At 36.9% G+C, this 22,826-nt stretch overlaps 1 protein-coding gene across 5 annotated transcripts in view; it reads left to right on the top strand.

Annotated features, from left to right (window-relative positions):
• Nucleotides 1-22,826, top strand: part of TSC22D2 (TSC22 domain family member 2) — a 46,537-nt gene that overhangs the window by 12,502 nt on the left and 11,209 nt on the right. The window contains exons 2-3 of one of the 5 annotated variants that reach the window (XR_009868194.1): nucleotides 2,828-2,899; nucleotides 13,569-13,727. The exons of 1 other annotated variant lie outside the window; for it this stretch is intronic. Coding sequence is in view for 2 of the 4 variants with exons in the window: in XM_062213147.1 (XP_062069131.1) it covers nucleotides 2,828-2,899; nucleotides 4,348-4,483 (208 nt within the window). In the remaining 2 variants the exon portion in view is untranslated. Of the gene's footprint in view, nucleotides 1-2,827; nucleotides 2,900-4,347; nucleotides 4,797-13,568; nucleotides 13,728-22,826 lie in introns of those variants that run through there. 3 more of the 5 variants (XM_062213147.1, XR_009868195.1, XM_062213135.1) reach the window with 3 other exon arrangements.

Genomic DNA, 22,826 nt, shown 5'->3' with positions numbered 1-22,826 from the left:
AATGACAGTCTGTATACATTTTAAAAACTCCTAATTTAAACAGCTGCTTTGGGCTTTGTTGATACTCTGGCAACTAGTGACTTGCTAATTTTGGATTATCTAAGAAATACCTACTGGTTAAAATATTAACTGCTTTCTAAAATAATTTCTTAAAATTCAGTGAATAACAATGAGTCTTAATCTGAATTTTGAAATAATGGAATTTTGTATATTTACTATTGTTTCATGATCACTGATATTTGATTGCTGTTCTAATAGAACTTGTAAATAGTTGTCTGTATTAATAATTCTGTAGTGACTTTTTTGAAAAAAAAGATTCATTTATTTTATTTGAAAGGCAGAATTACAGAGAGGGACAGAGATCTTCTATCTGCTGGTTCATTCCCCAAATACCTTGATGGCCAGGAGCTTCTTCCAGGTCTCCCATGTGGTAGGCGGGGTCCCAATACTTGAGCCGCCTTCTGCTGCTTTCCCAGGCACATTAGCAGGGAGCTGGCTTGGAAGGGGAGCAGTAGAATTTGAGCTGGTGCCCATATGGGATGTTGGCGTCCCAAGCCACAGCTTAACCTGCTGCTACAGAGACTTTTTTTTTTAAGATTTATTTATTTATTTATTTATTTATTTGAAAGGAAGAAGAGACAGAGATCTCTGATTCACTGGTTCACACCCCAAATGGCTACAGTGGGCTGGGCCAACCAGTAGCCAGAAGTCAAGAGCTTCTTCAGGATTTCCAACGTGGAAGCAGGGCCCAAGCACTTGGGCCATCCTCCGCTCCTTTCCCAGGCACATTAGCAGGTTGCTAGACTGGAAGTGGAACAGATGAGTCTCGCAAACCAGCACCCATAGGGGGTGCTGGCATATCAGGTGGCGGTTTTACCCACTACACCACAACCCTGGCCTCACCATAGATTTTCTTAAGGCATTTATTGGGACCTCAGTATTGCCATGTTCTATCTGAACCTAGTTTTGTTGATAGAATAATAGCTATTGAGCACTGAGTGTATGCTGAGAACTTTACATGTGATCTCTTGTTCAGCTATCCTGCAAGACTAGATAGTGATCCTATCATTTAATAGATAAAGAGAGACCTATCCTGTTCAAAATATAACTCTACTATAGTGTAGTGGTTTAACAGCATAAACTCTGGGACCAGTTTGTTTGCTGCTTAGTAGGTCTGTGATGTCAAGCAAGTTTCTTTTATCTGACCCAGTTTTCTCATCTATGAGATGAGAATAATAATAGCACCTACCTACCTCCTAGAAAGGGCCGTTGTGGTGTAATAAACAGTTTCTTAACTGCTGTTAATGATTTTTTTAAAAAAGATTATTTTATTTATTTGAAAGAGTTACAGAGAGAGGTAGAGACAGAGAGAGAGGTGTCTTCCATTCCGCTGGTTTACTCCCCAAATGACCGCAACGGCCAGAGCTGAGCTGATAAGAAGCCAGGAGCTTCTTCCGGGTTTCCCACGCAGGTGCCAGAGCCCAAGGAGTTGGACCATCTTCTACTGCCTTCCCAGGCCATAGCAGAGAGCTGGATCGGAAGAGGAGCAGCTGGGACTCGAACTGGTACCCATATGGGATGCCAGCGCTACAGGCTGGGGCTTTAACCCACTGTGCCACAGCATGGCCCCTGTAACTGATTTTTTTAAAAAAAGATCTATTTATTTATTTGAAAGGCAGAATTTCAGAGAGGTGTATTCCATCCGCTGGTTCACTCCCCCAAGTGGCCACAACAGCTGGAGCTGGGAGGATCCAAAGCCAGGATTTTCTATCAGGTCTCCCATGTGGGCACAGGGGCCCAAGGACTTGGGCTATCTTCTGCTTTCCCAGGCCATAGAAGAGAGCTGGATCAGAAGAGGAGCAGCCCGGACTCAAACGGTGCCTACATGGGATGCTGGCCCTGTAGGCTGTGGCTTTACCTGCTACGCCACAGCACCAGCCCCTTAACTGCTATTATTCTTCTACTGTATGAGTGAAGAACCTTTTTAAAATGATATGGCAGGTTTTGTTTTATTCCCAAATGTATAACTTTGTACAGTTGTAAGGGGGTTAGGGTTGGGGAGACAGTGAAGAAGAGGGAGACCTGCTAGGGAGCAGGTTTGTCAGCAGTTTAGTTCCCTTAAACTGTTCCTGATCTGTGAGGTGGATCATTACTACTGCAACTTGTCCATATGAGCCCATAAATTAAGATTCTGTGGTGATAGCCCTAGGGAGTGTGCCCCTAAGGAATGGTAGAAATGAGTGATGATTATGGTGGGTAGGTTTTCACCCTAGCTTAAAGAAACCACACATATATAATAGGTTCTGAAGGTGGAACTCTATGAAGTCCAACTCGGGAAAGGACTCTTCATTGTTTATTAACAAATTCTTCCCTCTTTTTGTAGATTATAAGAAGAGTTTCTGTGTTGTGAAGGGATTGCTTATTTTACCTAAACACTGTATGTGAGAACTCTTTGTTGTTAAGCAGATAAATATTTATAAAGTCATTTGATGCATAGTAGTATTGATTAAACTGTGGACTAGTCGCATTCATGTACACCCACACAGAAAATTAGATGCTAGTTAATATTTAATTTTTGTCTGTTACCACTTTCTTTTAGAATTGTGATCCTGAATTATCATTGGGGGTCTGCTGAATTTTGTCCAGTTTTTAATTTTTTTCAAAGTGTTGTTCTGAGCAACTATATGTGATTTTTTTTTCTCTTGATTTTATTAAGGCAGTTACACTATACTAGAAATCTAAAGTCTTCCATTTTTTTTTTTTTGAAAAGTGGTAATTTTACTGTACATTCTCAACTTCATTTCCATTTGATTCTCGGATCTCACAGGAATCCTTCAACTGCTTTCTACCAAGCGTTCCATTTGAACACGTTTCAGGAATCAAAGAGCATCTGGGATAGGTATGAATACTTACATATGGAATGCATACATGCAAAAGTGTATGCATGAATTGCTTTGCGCTGTACTGGTTTCTTGTCATTAAAACTGATTTTTATTTGTTTTTTTAGAGGGTATCTAGCATGGGACAAAGCAGCAATATAAACCAAAAGGATAATCTATATTTTATAAAGATTATAAACATACTTTTCTTTTTACTGCATTTTGTGTGCTTTATTTTTTGAAGGATTTATATTCTATTGAATTGGATATGAAATAGCCACTTATCTACTGTATTTTAATGCAAAACTACTTTAATTTTCATGCTGTTTTATACAGTTTCTCTTTAAAAGCTGTTATCATGCAAAGCACAATGTTATTTCAAAGTAAGAAATTGGAAAAGGGACAAGACCAAGCTATCAAAATAGTCATTTAATTTTTAGCAAGAAACTTTAATGTTTGTTTGCTAGAATTCACTGGATCTGCTTTACTGGTGTGCATACCCCTAAAACAGTTTGCTTTCCCACAGAAATCCTTAAAGATTTTATTTTTAACTTTTTAAAATATAGAATGGAGTTATGGAGTTCCATTCATGGCTAAAGATTTGGTTTATCTTTCTGCTTAACACATATTTTAAGTAGTGTATGCTCTGTTCAGTTACTTTGCTGAATATTTATTAGCACTCTATCATTCTGTGTTTAATGTAAGTTGAGTGCAAAGAGTATTTTTAAAATTCACAGAAAGCTTAATAGATTCTTTTAACTCTTGCCTGGCAAAGCATTTGTGTCTTCTGACATAGTTTGCATAACACTCATGGACTCAACTCCATTTATTAGAAAAGAAGTATTGCTAAGTGTGTGTACTTCAGACATGGTCTGCATTGCCTAGAAATGGGAAATGATGCTTTTAGTTCTTGGGCTTGATTTGCTTGCAGGTGTCCTTCTAAAGACATTGTCTAATAAAGTATCTTTTTGATGGCCTGTTCCTTATTTAACCAGAAGTGTTTTAAAATAATTAACTTATACATTAGGAGCTATAAAAATTTGTTGTACCCTGTTTATAAGATAAGTTCTTAAATAGTTCTGCCACAGTAGTGCAAATTATGCATAAATGTAAATTAGGGCATGAAACAAGCATCAGAGTTTCCTAATTTGAATAGTTTACCAAATATAGCCAGAGTATGAATACTTTAGGGTGTACTTTATACAAAGGAAAAATGGCACTCTAAAAGAGTAGTTTTTATGTATGTGCTAATTCATTGCAAATCACTAACTTTTGTGAGCTGCTATGATATCAGTATGAATGATACATTTTCATCAGAACAGTATAGAAAGATTTGAACTTTATTTTTTATAATACTTGGATCTAATATTAGAAGGTTTTTTCCTTTTCATTATAAAACAACCATAGAAGTTGCCTGCTCATCATATGTTGTTACAGCTAAATACTCCTTAATTGTTTTCTTTTTTAGATACCAGAAACTTAAGGTATCAGAAATGAGGCAAGTTGCTGTATCTGTAGTTTCTCACGGGTTGAAAATATTTTCTCCTTGGAGCCTGTTGACCAGAGCCAAAGAAGTTAACGGATACTTGTTTGTAGTATGTTAATGCCAAAATAGAATCAGTTAAATTCTAGATCAGCCATTCTTCACTGTAAGTTAGCCTGTTGGTACCAACATGACAAGCTCAACCAAGTAGAAACTGAGTATTAGCTTCCTTTTAAGTTTATTAAATAGTTAATTGAGAGGAGCAGTAATGGCTAGCTTTAATAGTTCTAACAATCTGCAACTTCAGTTGGCAAATATCCACAGATTTGCTCAGCTAATAAAGTATTGTGGCACTCTATTCATAATCAGACAAGGGTCAAAGATTTGTTAAACTTTAAAAAATATTAACTATAACTTATGGCCTTGTTTGTTTTATAACTCACCAGACTGCCTTGTTCATATTTGATTAGCATAAATTTAGGATTTTTTAAAATTTTATTACTAATTTGGCAAGGATGATTCTATTAAGTAGAATCATTTGGAGGTTTAAGAAACTATTAAGTTGCTTACTTTATATACTGCATGATCTACTTATTTTGAGGTATAAATTTGTCTACCAGTGTTGCTAGTTAACAGTATTTGAGGCTTCTATTTGTGAATTCTCAGAATCATTTTCAGTAGGGACAGCTGTTTAGCCCATACCAATTTTCATTATACCTGCCCTAAATATTCCAAAGATCCCTGTTTTGCCTTCCTTTCTTTCTTTCTTTCTTTCTTTTTTTTTTTTTAAGATTTATTTATTTATTTGAATGGTGGAGTTACAGAGGCAGAGAGAGGTCTTCCATCTGCTGGTTCACTCCCCAAATGGCCAGAGCCAGGCTGATCTGAAGCCAAGAGCCAGGAGCTTCTTCTGGGTCTCCCAGGCGGGTCCTAGGGTCCAAGGACTTGGGCCATCTGCTGCTGCTTTCCCAGGCCATAGCAAAGAGCTGTATTGAAAATGGAGCAACCTGGACTCCAGCTGGCGCCATTATGGAATGCTGGCCCTGCATGCAGAGGCTTTACCCACTCTACGCCATAGCAGCAGCCCCAGTTTTTGTCCTTCTTGAAAGATTTTAGTCTCTTTTTTTTTTTAACAGAATTCTTTCAATTCAGGAGAATATCTTTTAATCAAAATGTAAGTAATATACCTTTCTCTACATTGATTAAAATTTTCTAATGGTCTGTTTTTTTCCTTCCCTCTATAAATTAGAATTAACAAGTTGAGATGGTTTTTACCAGTCTGCCTCTGCTGTATTTAAATGATCTCTCCTTCCATCAATATCCAGTGCTTTGTTTGGTTATTATGCTAAAATTAAAGCCATTATCAGGCCTACCTTTCTTTTTTCCTATAAATGCCATTATGGTTTCTGTCTTCTTGTTTGTCATTCGTCAGGAACATAGGGAGGGAATCAACTGAAACCATCTTTAAATATAAAGAGAGTAGAAATTGATAGCTCAGGCCGGCACCGCGGCTCACTAGGCTAATCCTCTGCCTGCGGCGCCGCCGCACACCGGGTTCTAGTCCTGGTCGGGGTGCCAGATTCTGTCCTGGTTGCCCCTCTTCCAGGCCAGCTCTCTGCTGTGGCCCGGGAGTGCAGTGGAGGATGGCCCAAGTGCTTGGGCCCTGCACCCCATAGGAGACCAGAAGAAGCACCTGGCTCCTGCCTTTGCAGCACACCGGCTGCGGCGGCCATTGGAGGGTGAACCAACAGCAAAAGGAAGACCTTTCTCTCTGTCTCTCTCTCTCACTGTCCACTCTGCCTGTCAAAAATAAATAAATAAAAATAAAAGAATAGAAATTGATAGCTCAAAAATAATCTTTCTTCAGAAGACCTATTTATTAAAATGAATAATGCAGCTTCCATAGTTAGCTTTGTAAGAGAGTGCAAATTTCACTCTAGTATGGTAGCCTGGAATGAAGCTAAGAGGGAATATCAGAGAAGTTTGCAGTTACTCGACACAGCAAAAGTTTATTGACTCTTACAAGTAAATATTGGATGAAACAAGATCAGTAAAATTCAGTTCCTTCCTTTAATGAACTTGGCCTTAATATGAAAAAAATAGGCAAATAATACATTATCACATGATTGGAAGTGGTAACTGTCATATAAAATTAAAGTACTTTATGCCTCAAGTACAGCAGGAAGAGTTGAAGAGTTCAAACTTTAGTAAAGACCAAAATTGCCAGAAGAGTGTAGTATATAAGAGGGTCAAACTTGGACCTTTGGCAACACCACCTGTATTTTGAGAACAGAAGAAAAGAACAAGTAATTTTTTGTTTATTTGTTTTTTAAAGATTTACTGTTTGGAAGTCAGAGTTAGAAAGAGGAAGATCTTCTATTCCCTTGTTCACTCCCCAAATGGCTACAACAGCCAAGGCTGGGCCAAACTGAAGCCAGGAGCTTCATCCAGGTCTCCCACGTGGGTAGCAAGAGTCCAAGGATTTGGGCCATCTTCCACTGCTTTCCCAGGCGCATTAGCAGGGAGCTGGATCAGAAGTGGTTCACCCAGGATGTGAACTAGTGCCCATATGGGATACCAGTGTTGCTGTGGTGGCTTTACCCTCTACACCACAACGCCAGCCCAGAGAACAAGTGATCTTAACAGTAGCCATTGTGGTTCAGCAGGTTAAGCCACCACTTGGGATACCTAGCGTGCAGGTTCCAGTTAGGGCTCCTTCATTAACACTCCAGCTTCCTATTAATGCACCTGGGAAGGCAGTCAACAATGGCCCAACTACTTGGGTTCTGTCACCCATATGGGAGACCTGGATGGAGTTCCTGGCTCCTGGTTTTGGCCTAACCCATCCATCCCCAGCTGTTGTGAGCATTTGGGGAGTGAACCAGTAGATTAAAGATATATCTCTGTCACTTTGACTTTCAAATAAATATATCTTTTTTTAAAAAAGAGAATAGAACATTTTGAGAATATTATTTCCTAACTAAAAAAGGAGAGAATGTTTGAATCTTTACTTTGTAAAATTTCAAACTTATAGAAAAATTGTAAGAGTAGTACAAAGAACTCCAATAACCATCTTACCAACATTCAGTGTTTCTTAACATTATTTGCTTTATCATCCTGATATTTTAGGAATCCCTTAAGAGTAATTTGCAGATATCATATTCATTTAACCCCAAATATGTATGTGTTTCTTAAGATTATTTTCTTATATGCCAGCACTATACTAAATTTAGGATATTTAATATTGATGTTACACAGTATAAATACAAATATATGGTTCATATTCAGATTTTGCCAGTTGAACCAGTAATGTCCTTCATATATCTAATCCGAGTACCCTAGCATATTATCACAGATTACATTTAATTATTAAATACCTATCTATTTTTTCTCCTGTCTTACATAAATATGCACTTGTATTAATCTCCTACAAGATTGTTTAAAATTTATATATTCACAGAAATGGCAGGACCAATGTTCTGGATAAAATAGTACAAAAAGTGCATCCCCCTTGTTTGTACAACACCTTGTTGGTATTATTAGAGTCATGTAAAAACTAGTGCCTAAAATCCAGGTGAAACAACTACTGGAGTTGGGAAGAGGGGTGGCAAAAAAAAAAAAGAGAACATGTAGATACTAATGTAGGTGTGTTTCTTAGAATAGAAAAAAATATATTTGTGTTCTTTCTGTACTGTGATTTTTACATGTAGATTAAGTTGTGATTTTAATTATCTTGAATTAAAAATTTCTGTTTACAAATTATATATCACTATCTGTTACATTCTGTTGTGTCCGCTTAGTTTTCTTCTGATATTTGTGTTAGGTCACTTGTTTGCTGCCAGATTTTTAACCTTAGAGTTTATCTCATTGTTTGAAGTGGTATTTCACTGATTCCGAATCATCTTTTCTCTTAGCTTTTCTATCACTAGTGGAAGTAGGACACCTGACATACTGACATCTATTTTGAGCACAGTTCCAGACTCTAGAATTGGCAGTGAGCAATTATTTCTTAACTGCTCAGCCTCTTTCCATGCTTCTGCTCATGTGTTTACCACCTTCCTCTTTAGTTATGTCAAAAGTTTTTTAATTTAAAATGCCCTTCCTTATTTTGAGAGGTCATACTAATTATTTTCAAAATGAAATTTGAGGAACAACTGGAAAAGATTGGCACAGTTGGTAAGATCTCACTTAAAATTTTAACTTTTCACCAAATGAATTTTAGGTAAGCTAAGGCTTTGAATACAACAGAAATGTGTGTGTGTGTGTGTGTATAAACTGGTTTGCTATAAACTGGTTTGCTAAACTCTATTGTTTCGATAAAATTTATAGCAAAGCTTATTCTGATAAGAAGGAAATAAATATAACCTGAAATCGCTGAACCAGGACAACATTGGACATCTTTTTGTTTTGTTGTTTCATTTTTCTGTTCTACTCCTCCACAACTAAAATTTAAACTCACACCTCTTCAATGTATTTAAACTTGCAGATGGTTTAGAGACTCTTTGAGAAGAAGAAATTTTTTTAATATTAAATTTTATTTATTTGAAGGGCAGAATTAGGTGGAGAGACATCTAGAGAGAGAGATCTTCCATCCGCTGGTTCACTCCTCAAATGGCCACAACGACTAGGGCTGGGCCAGTTCAAAGCCAGGAACCTGGAGCTGCTTTAGGGTCCCCCATGTGGGTGCAGGAGCCCAAGGACTTGGGCCATCTTCCACTGCTTTCCCAGGCCATAGCAGAGAGCAGGAATGGAAGTGGAGCAGCGGGACTCAAACCTGTGCCCATTTGGAATGCTGGTGTCACAGGAAGAGGCTTAATCTGCTGCACCACAACTCCAGCCCCAAGAAAGAAATATTAATTGGAATTCTTTTAATTTTTTGTTTTTATTAAGATTTGGACTGGTAGGTAGGTAGACAGGAGATGACTATATTCTAGTTGACATTATTTGTATATGCACATATTCATCCTAAAACTTCAGATTATTCAAATCAAGAACTATATCGGATTTTGTGATTGACAGAAAACTTCTTCATTTTTTTATTTTGTTTATTTTTAAATATTTATTTATTTGAAAGGCAGAGTTACAGTGTGGCAGAGGCAGAGATAGAGAGGTCTTCCATCTGCTGGTTCACTCCCCAAATGCCTGCAATGGCCGGAGCTGGGCTGATCCAAAGTCAGGAGCTAAGAGCTTCTTCCATGTCTCCCACGCGGGTGCAGAGGCCCAAGGACTTGGGCCATCATCTTCTGCTTTCCCAGGCCATAGCAGAGAGCTGGATAGAAAGTGAAGCAGCCAGGACTCCAGCCGGCGCCCACATGACTTAGCCGCTGCACCATAGTGCTGGCACCAATAGAGGACTCTTAAATTCCTTAGTCTACCCCAAGTTTGATTCTGTGTTTATTAGGTTTTGGTTGCCTACTTCTAAAATATTTTCTGTATTTGACAGAAAAAAAGTTGTACAGGTGGTAAAAATTTAGAATATCTGTTGGAAAATCCTCTGAGACAGTAGCATCTTTATGCAGTTTACTTCCTGATTATTTTCAAACTTTGAGGATCCTTGATTATAAATACTAAAAAAATTAGAAGATTCAATTGTGTTTTTCAGTTTTTAACCCTTTAATATTTCCCCAGAAATAGTTGTATGCTCTGTAAGCTAACGTATGTATACAGATAGCATGCCTATCACCATCTGGTTACTTAAGACCACAGATTGAAATGGTATTTTTTTCCTGACGTCTTAAGAATTGATGCAAGTAGTGGTATCCATGGTAGCTAGGTATTTCCTACTGATAGCAAGGTTTTCAGAATATATGTAACTTGTGTCCTGGAAGCCAAAAACATCTTTTTACGTATCTACTTGGAGATAAAGCTTGTCTGTTCTCCCTAGTCCTAATGGAAGGGGAACAATCAGGAGGGAAAAGAGTTGCAGTATCTAATTAATCTCACTCCTTCTGTTCACAGTGACCGTTAACCATTGGTTCAGAAAATTTCTTTTTATTTGCAGCATCTGTCTATTTTAGATATTGCTAACTTAGTCTAGAAAATGTTGCTAAATATATGTCTAGGATGATCATAACCATAATTTGTTTCAAGAAATAAGAGATACCAGCTCTCAAAAGTGTAATATGTGAAGGTATCTGAAAGTTATATTTTCTGTTGACTGTTACATACTAAGCTCAGAGTCAGATGCACAACTTTCTGTTGACAAAGCATCCAGGTCCTAATTGCATATATTTGAGTAATATATAACTGGTCTCTACTTGCTTTGTGTCTCCATTTTTATCTTCTCCCCTTCACCTCCGGTTTCAGTTGCCTTATTTTCTTTTGTATCCTTTATAAGCTGTTTCTACTCCTTTGGAAAGGTTGAGGACTATAAACATGATCTGTTGAATAGCCTTAGAGATGTTTTTCAAAACTGTGCTAATAAAATTCTTAAATGCATATAATACATAATGTGCTAACACTTCTTATTGTGTATATATGCATATTTAAATTTTAGTATAGTTTATATTGTGTCTTAAATTATCTTGCACCAACAACAAATAAGTAAAGTTTCTTGTGATTGTGTGTATGTGTTTTTATATGTTAATTTCTTGGAACATATTGTCTTTCCAGCCTTGTTATTCTGTTAGGTACATTTGAACTAACTTTAAAAAACAATTCTTTGATATTTCTAAGCTCATTCCTCCAATATATAATCTGTAGAATGACTGTGCAATTTATTGGAGGTATAGATTGTCCTGTTTTCTTCCTTTCTCTATTAAAAAAAAAAAAAAAACGCATTTCTGACCTTTATAGAACCAAGCATTTATTATGGATAGGATTTCTCAGAATAGAAACATCAGGGTGAAAATATGGCTAAATTAGTAAATGGTCTTAAAGAAATTTTAGATTATTTTTAAAGCAATGTGGTTTATACTTGCTAGGGAAATTTATATCAAACTGAGCTAAGCACATAATAGCAAGTTCCTTTAGGAACTCTTGTAACCTTATTTGATTGAGCATGTAGGTTTTCAAATAATTATTTACTATTACAAATCATCCACTGTGTTCTGCTCATTATTTGGTTTTGTTAATATTTTTCATAAAATCAAATTAATCAAATAATGGTAAACTTAAGTTTTTGCTGGACTGCATTATAAAAACTGTTAATAGCACATTCTCAGTTAAATGGGATTTTTCCTCCTCACAAATTGAAAAATAATGAAATGATAAAATAAATGGCTACATTCTCAGTTAAATATGACTTTTCTCCTCACAAATTGAAAAATAATGAAATGATAAAATAAATGGCTACAGGAAATGTTTAAGATTTTTTTGATAGCAGTATTGCCAGACACACAAGATTATAACTGATAAATTAGTATAGCTTTCTAAGTAAATATTAATTTTTAGGATGAATTCTAATTTTAAATTTTAATGGCTGTCTGATTAATTTAACTATTAATCTATAAGCATTTCAGTCCCCAATTTCAACTGAGATTTTTAATAAGGATTTCCTACATTTTGGTATTTAAAGATTGAAATTTTCCAATATGACCCCTATGCATGGTAACAGTTCATTTTTAAAATGCATGCTCTGGGAAAATTTAATACAGAATTTCTGCATCTTTTGTATGTTTTCTGAAGCACTGAGTTTACCGTACATTTATATTGTGCACACACCTTTAACGTTATTTCCTATAAGCTCCGGGCATTTATCATAAGAGTGTTTTTTTGGTTTTTTGGGGGGGGCAGGCCCTTGTAACAAAGGGTCAAGCAATCTGCTCTTTGAAATGACCAATTCATCAAAGCCTTAGAAACAAGCAAATTACTGGTATTATAAATATATGTTTCAGGAGGCATTTACCTTAGAAAATATGGCTGTGCATTATATTTTCTCATGGGATTTGTCCCACAGAAGAATAAATCAAATATTTTTAAAAATCTTGGTTGATAGAAGATAATTGCGTTAAAAAACTTCATGAAAGCATTTTGGTGATGAGTTAATGAAATGACCACATCTCTAAACTAGTACTTATCCTTACATATATAGATTTTTGCCTTCACCAGGTGATTATACTATATTGCTGTGCTTTGACAAAAATAGTATATGATTTTATTGAAGTCAAATGTGTTGTGAGATTACATTTGGAAAGGTCATATTTGTAAATTGAAAAAATCCTAATAATTCTTCAGACCATGTGAGAGACTTTTAAATGACCATGTATAATAGAAGAGTTCCATTAAAAGTTAAATCTGTAACAGCATAACCAAGCTTGTACATTTGGGTCAAATATCTCTTGAGATAGCTGCAGAGTTTCCTTTACAATGCTGTCTTTGAGTTTGCTATAGCTTTGTACATATTGATCTTCCTCAATAATGGCCTCTTTCTTTTTCCCCTCCCTTTTGCCCCATTGTATCATTTTATTTAGGGGATTAATGCAGGCAAAACAGTGCCCACAAATATGTATTGCCTTTTCTGTCGATTATTGGCAACTAAAAATATAGTGCTTACCAGACAGAAGATGTTAGTACAGTATTGCTTTTCAGGCATTAAAATAAATGTCCCATTGAAACCTTTCTGGTAAAAGTTTAGTAAATTTAAGGTGATATTCTTAATGAAGTAATTTTTGCCATTATTGAATCACCTACCCCCCAGTTTTCTTCTGCACTCCTACATGGATAAGCAGTACACTGCTGAACATAATATGTTGTTTTGTCTATTACATCAAACCCATGACAAAATTTTATTCTTATCATATTGTGTATTTTTAGAATCGGGGGTAAAGGAGACAGTCTGAGATTAAGTATAAAAATTAAATGCTGACTTAGCATTTAAATGATCAGTATTGAGTATACTGATCAAGCCACTTGCACTGTAAGCCTAGAAACTCATATTTAGATGTGGACCAAGTAATAGAACTCAAGTGCAATTCAGTAGAACTACAATGTTGTTTATATCAGGTTATGGTGTTAAATCACAATTTCTGCATCATGATCTTAAACCTTTAATTGGTTCCATTTCCACTTTACTAACAAGTTTTCCTGATGGCCTGAAAGTCCATGTTGATATTTAAAGTTTGAAGTATCTAGATCAAATATGAAATTATTTTACATTAAAAAAAGTACAAAATATCAGTTGTGTAATCGGTAAAACAAAATTTTGCTATAAAAGATTTTTAAAGGCTATTTGATTAAAACACTTATTTACTTAAACTCTTTGCTAGAATTTTTTTTAGAATTCAGCATCGGAGGAGGAATGTGACATAATAATGATCGAAAGCCGAAAGTTTAAAAGTTGTGATGCCCTCACATGGTTGGAGGGTTATTCTAGCTTCTAAGGACTGAATGTTGTCCACAAGAGTGTCTCATCAGGTCATAAATTGGTAAGACTTAATGGATTAGATTTTATGTATTATACCTGATGTTATTGTATTGAGATGAATATTTATGAACAAAGTGAGCACATTGTATAACTTAAGAGTATAGTACTAAATATAAGTTAAAAACTTGGAATTTGAAATACTTGGCATATGTAATCTTTTCAGTCTCAGGCTGAAGGCCATATCTTTGCAGTGGTGTTTAATAAATATATCAGTTTTAAAAAGAAAATAAAATCATATATTAGTAAGGTTCTTTAAATATTGCTATTGCATCTGCTACAGATGCATACAATATAATGTAGAGGCCCACATACTTTCTAGTTATTATCACAGGATATTTGTGGTACATCACAGGAGATTTTTGAGAAACATCAATAAAATCAGCTGTCAATATACCAGTCTTGGCTTTCTAAATAAAAAAAAGATATCCAGTTTCTTCATAAAATATGGTTTAAATTAATTTTATTGTTTTTTGGGGATTTTATTTTTTTAATAAAAGGCGTTTTTCTTAAATGCCTCTAAAGCCAAAAAACTTCCTCATTTTTTACATTGAGAACATCAAAGATGCCAGTATCACATGAAATATGTTAGGAGTCAGTATGCATTTTTGTATGCCCTAAAAATTAATCCCTCTTAGAATTGTATCCTGTTTAGAAGTAAATAAACTGAATTTGTCCTGTGTACCCTTCTTATTTTGCTTTGTTACACAGTTTTATTTGTAGGAGATGTTCTTAGAATAATATAAATTAGCTCAGGATGGGATCTTGAAATCTTTAATGTAAGAATCATATTTTGCAGACTAAAAAATTATTTCTAAAGCCATACATTTATAAAATTAATATTTTCATTAAAGTATGATATACACATACTTCAAATCTATCAAAAAGATAAGTTTAAATTACTTATTTTCCAGAAAAGCCAAAAGGTTTGGGTTGATGTCAGTTGAACAGGCCACTGTATCTATTTCAACTTTATCCTTAACCAGAGATATGTTATTCTCTTCCTTACACATACATGCTCATGCCATTCTATCTTTTGAATAATTTTCTAAATTGTTTCTGATGATGGTATTCCATGATTTTGTGTTTGTCATATTCTTAAAACATAAAATTTCTTAAACCAGTGTACTTGTTATTAGTGGTAGTCCAGAAACAAATACAACAAACTAATAAGTTGCCTCCTAGTCAATATGAGGGGCTTACTCTATATATGTGGAAAAGTTTAGTTAAGAGATAATGTGAATTTTCCATGAACTTTTTAAAGTCCCTTGTACTTTTCTATTTTCTTTCTTTTCTTTCTACCATAAACCTACACACCTTAGATAATCAGGAAATGATTTCTAATTTCTCTCCTGTAGGTTATATCCATATTTAGAAGTCAGTGGTTGGGCTTCAGGGGATCATGAACCCTGTGGAATTTGGGGTACAATTTATTTATGTTCAGTTTTCCATGAATGGTTTAGAGCATCTGTCAAATTCTCAAAAATAGTTAAGTAATATTGCTAGTGAATGTTTTGTTTCTGAAGGACAATCCTAGGCACCCAAGTATGTGAGTGACTGATGAAAGAAATTTTAATAAATGCATTGATCCTATAACTCTTACTGATATTTATCCAAGGTTAGCTTATTATAAATGACCATTAGATTGTTAGCAGAGCCTACTGCTTTAGGAGTCCCATATTGTTAATCTCTGTACTTGAAGGTTAACTGGATTTCTTCACAGTTTTGCTGTGTTTTGCTATCGAATGGCGAGTGTGTATTAGACACACAGTATTTGTAGTATATTACATCCTTTAGTAGTCATAACAGTAATATAGATACAATCAAAGTCCTCAATTTACAGAGAAGGAAATTGAAAGAGAGGGTAAGTAACTTGCTCAAGTCACATAGCCATTGCATGATGGAGCGGAGATTCAGATCTCGCTTTCTGACTGGAGCCCACACTCTGGTTCAGTAAGCTCTGGTGTACACGGTAATTCCAGAAAATGTGAAGGATAAGCTAAAGGAGACTTTATATCGTGTGAAGATGTGGTTGCATAAATTTGATTTATTTTGAACTGGAGTAATGATGGCTCATCTTTTAATATAAAACCATCTTTGAAAGCATTTGCTAAAAAATAAATGTTTTAAGTTGTTTCCTGCTTAAAATTATTTATTGTATTATAAAATACTGTTTGAACTTAATGCTTATGATTATAAACAAATAAGTGTGTATGTGTGGGGGAGTTTTGTTTTTTCTTTGTTTTAGAAAGCCTAGTACTTTACAGTAGTATTAAGTGTAACCACTGAGGAGCTCATCATTTAGTATTTTAGTATCATTAGTATTTAGTATCATTTTAGTATCATTTAGTATTTTGTTTCTAAGAAACAAACACTAGAAGGTATTTTTAAAAGTTTCTTTGAATTACAAATGAGGTAATAGGAAACATTACCAAAAATAATAATAATAATAACCCTGCTAAATTTTTTTTTAAGATTTTTATTATTTATTTATTTGAAAGTCAGAGTTACACAGAGAGAGGAGAGGCAGAGAGAAAGAGAGTGGTCTTCTGTCTGCTAGTTCACTCCCCAGATGGCCACAATGGCCAGAGCTGCATTGATCCAAAGCCAGGAACAGGAGCTTCTTCCAGGTCTCCCATGTGGGTGCAGGGCCCCAAGGACCTGGACCATCCTCTACTGCTATCCCAGGCCATAACAGAGAGCTGGATCGGAACAGGAGCCACTGGGACTAGAACTGGCGCCCATATGGGAAGCTGGCGCTTCAGGCCAGGGCATTAACCCGCTGTGCCACAGCGCCAACCCTTAAGTAAGAGTTTCTCATTGCTCTTAGTTGTGAATAATTATATTGAGAAACCTTTTTTAAGGCTACTTTTAAAGCGTTTATCAGGAAAAGTTTACTTGGGGCAGGGGAGTATATGCATGTTCTTAATCCAGCACATACTTTGTGTGTATCCTTTTAGTAGGTTTAATTTTACTTTCAGATAAGTTTCAAACTTTAGAACTTTCTCCCTGTTTTTAAATATTTATAATAAAGTATTTAAATATGGATTAAAGTTAAATCCACAATAATAATGCTTAAAATAAAACTAAGTTAAAATAAGAATTTGTTTACTTTTTATTTAAATTGAAATAGCTTGCAGATCAAGTATAAACTATTTTTTCAGTGCCATAATTAAAATTACAAACAACTTCAAAAAGTCTTTTTTTTGATAAACATATTTTATTACCATTTTCTACAGACTTCTAAAAAAATTTATTTTTGAAAGAGAGCACACACTTCTATCTGCTGGTTCACTCCCCAAATGGCTACAATACCCAGGGCTGGGCTAAGCCAAAGCCAGGAGCTTCTTCTGGTTCTCCCATGTAGCCCAAGCACCTGGACCATCTTCCATTGCTTTCCCAGGTGCATTAACAGGGAGCTGGCTCTGAAGTGGAGCAGCTGGACTTGAACTGGCTCCCACATGGGATGCCAGTGGCACATGTGGTGACATAACCTGCTGTGCCACAGCACCGGCCCCCAGAGTACACATTTATATTCCAACTTATTTAGTAGTCGTAATGTATTTGCCTTTTCAGAATTAAAACTTTGGAAAATAGAAAAGAACAACCAACATCTAATTCAAGTTTTTATTTTTTTAAGATTTATTTATTTATTTATTTATGTATTTGAAAGGCAAGGTTGCACAGAGAGAGGGAGAGACAGAGATATCTTCCATCTGCTGAGATAGAAGAGATCGTCTGTTCACTCCCCAAATGGCCACAGTGGCTGGGCTGGGGCAGGCGGAAGCCAGGAACCTGAAACTCCATCTGGGTCTTCTAAGGTGGTACTGGAACCCAAGCACTTGGGGCCATCTTCTACTGCTTTTCCAGGCATATGAATAGGGAGCTGTAATCCCAAGTTTCTAATACATTTAGTGTCTCAATGTTTGCATGTCCCCTTTTAGATTTTTTATACATATGTATATGAGGGGTTTTCAAAAAGGTTCATAAAAAAACAAAGGCCAGATCTGTGTCTTGGTGGGTAAAGCTGCTGTCTGCAGTGTCAGCAGTCCCATGTGGGCTCTAGTTCTAATCCCAGCTGTTCACTCCCAATCCAGTTCCCTGCTAATGGGCCTGGGAAGGCAGCAGCAGATGGTCCAAGTGCTTAGGTCCCAGCACCCACTTGGGATACCTGGAAGAAGCTCCTGGTTTCAGATCTGCCCAGCTCCAGCCATTGTAGCCATTTAGGGAATGAACAAGTAGATGGAAGGTAATCTTTCTTTCTCTCTCCCCTCTCTCTCTCCCCCTCCCAACTCTGCCTTTCAAGAAATAAATAAATCTTTAAAAAAAAAAAAAAAAAACTACACATGGATTTCAAAATTTTTGTGTACCAAAATAGATTTTAATTTCATTTTTCCATGAACTTTTTGAAAGTACCCTTGTATTTTAGTAGTTGGAATCATGGTAGATGTCAGTTTTCAGTAGTTTTTAAACTATTTAAATAAAAACTAAACTCAGCTAATACTGCTATGGATGGGTTTTGAATTTTCTATTGGTATTTGATATTTGACATCTGTAATACCATTCCTTCCCAGTTTTTCTTATTACATGGTTATTTTGTTTTCCCAGACTCCTTGATAGACTTTTTCTTCTGTCCTTTTAAATATTGCTGGAGTCCTGACAATGCTGTCCCCTTCTTCTCCCGCTCTTCATCACACTAAGAGCATATAAATGGCTTTGCAGGTCAACTTTGTCCTGTAGGAAGCTGTTAGGCTCTCAGACCTGCTGCCTCCAGCCTAGAGCATCTCTCCTTCTGTTGATGTCTGTCTGATCGCTCTTAGTTAAATCATAAAGTACTGCCAGCTCTATCTCCTGATTATTTCTTCAGACTATTTATCTCTCTCGTCCGCATTCAGGGTACTCTCTTTTCTTTCCTTTCTTTCTTTCTTTCTTTTTTTTTTTTTTTTTTAAGATTTATTTATTTACTTGAGATGCAGAGTTACAGGAAGAGAGAGGTCTTCTATCTGCTGGTTCTTTCCCCAAATGGGTGCAGTGGCCAGGGCTGGGCCAGGCCGAAGCCAGGAGCCAGGAGCTTCTTCCTGGGTCTCCCACTTTGGCCATCTTTTGCTGCTTTCCCAGGGGCTTTAGCAGAGAACTGGATCAGAAATGGAGCAGCTGAGACTTGATCCGACCCCCATTTGGGATGCCGCCACTGCAGGCAGCAGCTTAACCTACTCAGCTGCAGCGCCGCTCCTATTTGAGTTTCCTAATGTGGTAACTGCCACCTACCGTTCTTTTTAGTTGGAACGTGTATATATGTGTGTCCTTCTCTTCTCCACCCAACTTAGCACTTCCTTGAGTAAACAATTCTCTACTGACCCTAAATCTTGATTATGTGCCCCCAAAATACCCCCTAAAGACTGTCTTAGGGTTTATCACACTTAACTTATGTATCTCCTACACTAAACTGTAAACTCATAAACTCTGGGACATTGTTTATTTGACATTGTTTCCCAGCATTTGAAAATGTTTAAGTACATTGAAATCCCTTTGGAATGTGGTATCTTCCTCTGCTTTCCCAGACACATCAACTGGATCTGAACTGGAGCAGCCAGGACCCCATATGGGATGCTGGCATTGCAGACAGTGGTCCTCTGGTTATTTATTCTAGCCACTTTTACTATACTTAAATCAGGTCTACAGTGTTCCTCCCATATCCCCAGTAATATTTACCTTAGCATTCTGGTCTTTTTCCATTTCACATTTAAACTTTTCATAAACCATCCCTGTGCAACACAGAATCTTAAAATGTAAAGCAGAAAAGTCAAGTATGATTGCCATCCTGAAAGCGTATGAAAGACTGTTAGGGGCAGATGTTTAGCTTAGCAGTGATGATGCCAGGTAGGACACCTGCATCCCACATTGCAGTGCCACCTTTGATGGCCAGTTCAGCTCCTGACTCTGGTTTGCTAATGCAGACCCTGGAAGGCAGCAGATGATGGCTAAAGTATATGGAGTTCCTGCCACCCACATGGGAGACCTGAATCGAGTGCCTAGCTCCAGTTCTGACTCAACCCCAGCTCTGTTCATGTGGTTGTGAACCAGTAGATTGGTGTTCTTTGTGTCTTGTCTGTTAAATTTTAAAAAGTATATATATATATATATATATATATATATATATTATACTATAGATTCTATGGAAACACTGAGCTGAGTGCATTCTCTTAATTATTTTTCATAGCTGTCGTAATCAAGAATAGGGATTCCTTTATGGTCAAAATGACATGATGACAGATTGAACTGTCTATATCTGACCTGACCAATCAATCCTGCAAACCTTTGTCTGCTTTTCTCCCTTCAGGATCGCTTTTGGTTTCTTCCACTTCTTTCCTTTACATTCAGTTCTGATTGAATGGAGAGTAAGATAGGTTCTCTTAACTAACCAATGAGTAGATATGATTATACAAGTAAGCCTTTCACTGAATTTACAGATGGTTCCTTTCTAAATCCGTGATTTTAACATATAAAGGTCTTTATCAGATTTATCTACAAGATCATCCTGAGTTTTTAAAGTCCACCTGATTTCCCAGAAGTCTTCTATGATTTGTTGTCACCGTGACCAATATATGGAGCAGCTTAATTTGGGCAGCAGTAACCTGCCAATCCATAAAGTTCTGTCTCTGTTGTTTCCCTCAAACTTACGTGGTTTTTATGTTTACCTGAGTTGGTTGCCTATTCATAAAAACTGCTGCACCTTCTTTTCTCTCAGTGAATAACAAGACGCAAAGAACAGCAAAAAATAAAAAGGTTTATTCATTTTTACCTAAGCTATATAAGGGTGAATAAAAAATTCTAAAGAGCTGCCCATTTTTACTGTGTTCCAGTGATATCCTTCTAATTAATGCCTGATAATATAAATAGCTGATTAGTTTCTTAAGTCTTTGTCCTGCCATGGTAAAGAAAACAAAAACAAAATTACTTATGGAAGAACCACAGGGGCAGAGCCTGTTCTCAAGGAAGGAAGAATTAAGTGTAAAATTCTGTGATTCACCATGTCTAAATTATAGAATTGTTATTGCCGAGAATGCGAGGACATGGTGTTAGCTTGAAGAGGGAAATATTTGTTAGGTTCATTTTCAGTAACAAAGTTTTAATAGCTATTTGAATACAATTCTGCTTGAGTGAAAAAATACCTTAAAACCCTTTGGATTTCCTAGTAGTGCTGTCATACTTTTCTTCATTCTATATCAGAATCCCTTTTTTGAATTAGGTCATTCTAAAGCAGTAATTCTCACCTAGCATAAGACATGATTTAAAAGCAGAGCAACACTTTATCTTACTGTTTTTATTTATTTTTAGTAATATTCATTGTTGAACTTTTATCTAACTAAAGAAAATCCTGGGGTATTTTTAATTAAACTTTTTTTTGGAAATTTTTATGAATTAGATTCAGTTTTCAATGGGCTTTGGAAAAATTTCCCACAATGAGTTTTTTTTTTATTTTTTTTTTATTTATTTATTTATTTATTTATTTATTTTTTTTTTTTGACAGGCAGAGTGGACAGTGAGAGAGAGAGAGACAGAGAGAAAGGTCTTCCTTTTGCCGTTGGTTCACCCTCCAATGGCCGCCGCGGTAGCGCGCTGCGGCCGGCGCACCGCGCTGTTCCGATGGCAGGAGCCAGGTGCTTATCCTGGTCTCCCATGGGGTGCAGAGCCCAAACACTTGGGCTATCCTCCACTGCACTCCCTGGCCACAGCAGAGAGCTGGCCTGGAAGAGGGGCAACCGGGACAGGATCGGTGCCCCGACCGGGACTAGAACCCGGTGTGCCGGCGCCGCAAGGCGGAGGATTAGCCTGTTGAGCCACGGCGCCGGCCCCACAATGAGTTTTTATTTTATTCTAAACAATAAAACATTTAGATCCTAAAGGTGATCAATAAGCACTTCTTTAATGTTCAGTCCACAGGAATGATATGTTTAATAAGCATTGTTATAAATTTAAATCTCAAGTCAAACAATTTTTATTAGCATCCCTTTTAAGTACTTTAAGTTTTTCACATTTGCTTGAATACAAAGAAGTCAGGTACATTTGTTAAGACAACTAGAATTGTCTCATTGATTTCGGTGATACATAAATATAAAACCTGTTTCTTTATTAATTTATCATAATTGATTTTTTTAAGATTTGCTGTTGGGGAGCCAGTGTTGTGGCATAGCAGGTAAAGCCACCACCTGTGACACTGGTATCCCATATGGGTGCCGGTTTGAAACCAAGCTGCTCCACTTCTGATCCAGCTTTCTGCTAATGGCCTGGGAAAGCATCGGAAGATGGCCCAAGTGCTTGGGCCCCTGCACCCTCATGGGAGACCTGTAAAAAGCCCCTGGTTCCTTGGCTGTAAAAAGCCCCTGGTTCCTTGGCCAGCACCGCAGCTCACTAGCCTAATCCTCCGCCTTGCAGCGCTGGCACACCGGGTTCTAGTCGCGGTTGGAGCACCGATCCTGTCCCGGTTGCCCCTCTTCCAGGCCAGCTCTCTGCTGTGGCCAGGGAGTGCAGTGGAGGATGGCCCAAGTGCTTGGGCCCTGCACCCCATGGGAGACCAGGAGAAGCACCTGGCTCCTGCCATCGGATCAGCGCGGTGCGCCGGTCGCAGCGCACTACCGCGGCAGCCATTGGAGGGTGAACCAACGGCAAAGGAAGACCTTTCTGTCTGTCTCTCTCTCTCACTGTCCACTCTGCCACCTTTCTCCCCTTCCTGTTTCCTATTGTTACTTTTCCTTTGTGACATTTGTTCAGGTTTTGAGTTCAGACTGGACAGGGTATCTGCTTCATGAGTCATTTTCATTTTGAAATGTCTTAGTATTCTCTAAAATGTAGTGAAAGTAATTTGACTTCCAACTTTTCCCCCATCTGTCTGCCTTCCCAAACAGGAACTGCTTTGTTGGTTTGTGTGTATGTATCCATCCACCGTTAATGCATCCTACAAATAAATAAAATACATATTCTTTCCCTTCACATAAATGATAATGTGTACACATCTGTACCTTAATTTTAAGTTCTTCAGAATCTTTTGTTCCCCTCTCAATACATAGAAAAGCTTCTTCATGGTTTTGTATAGGTGCCTACT

This window comes from Lepus europaeus, chromosome 2, assembly GCF_033115175.1.
Source record: "Lepus europaeus isolate LE1 chromosome 2, mLepTim1.pri, whole genome shotgun sequence".
Classification (NCBI taxonomy): Eukaryota; Metazoa; Chordata; class Mammalia; order Lagomorpha; family Leporidae; genus Lepus; species Lepus europaeus.
This window is presented reverse-complemented; position numbering and strand designations above follow the sequence as displayed.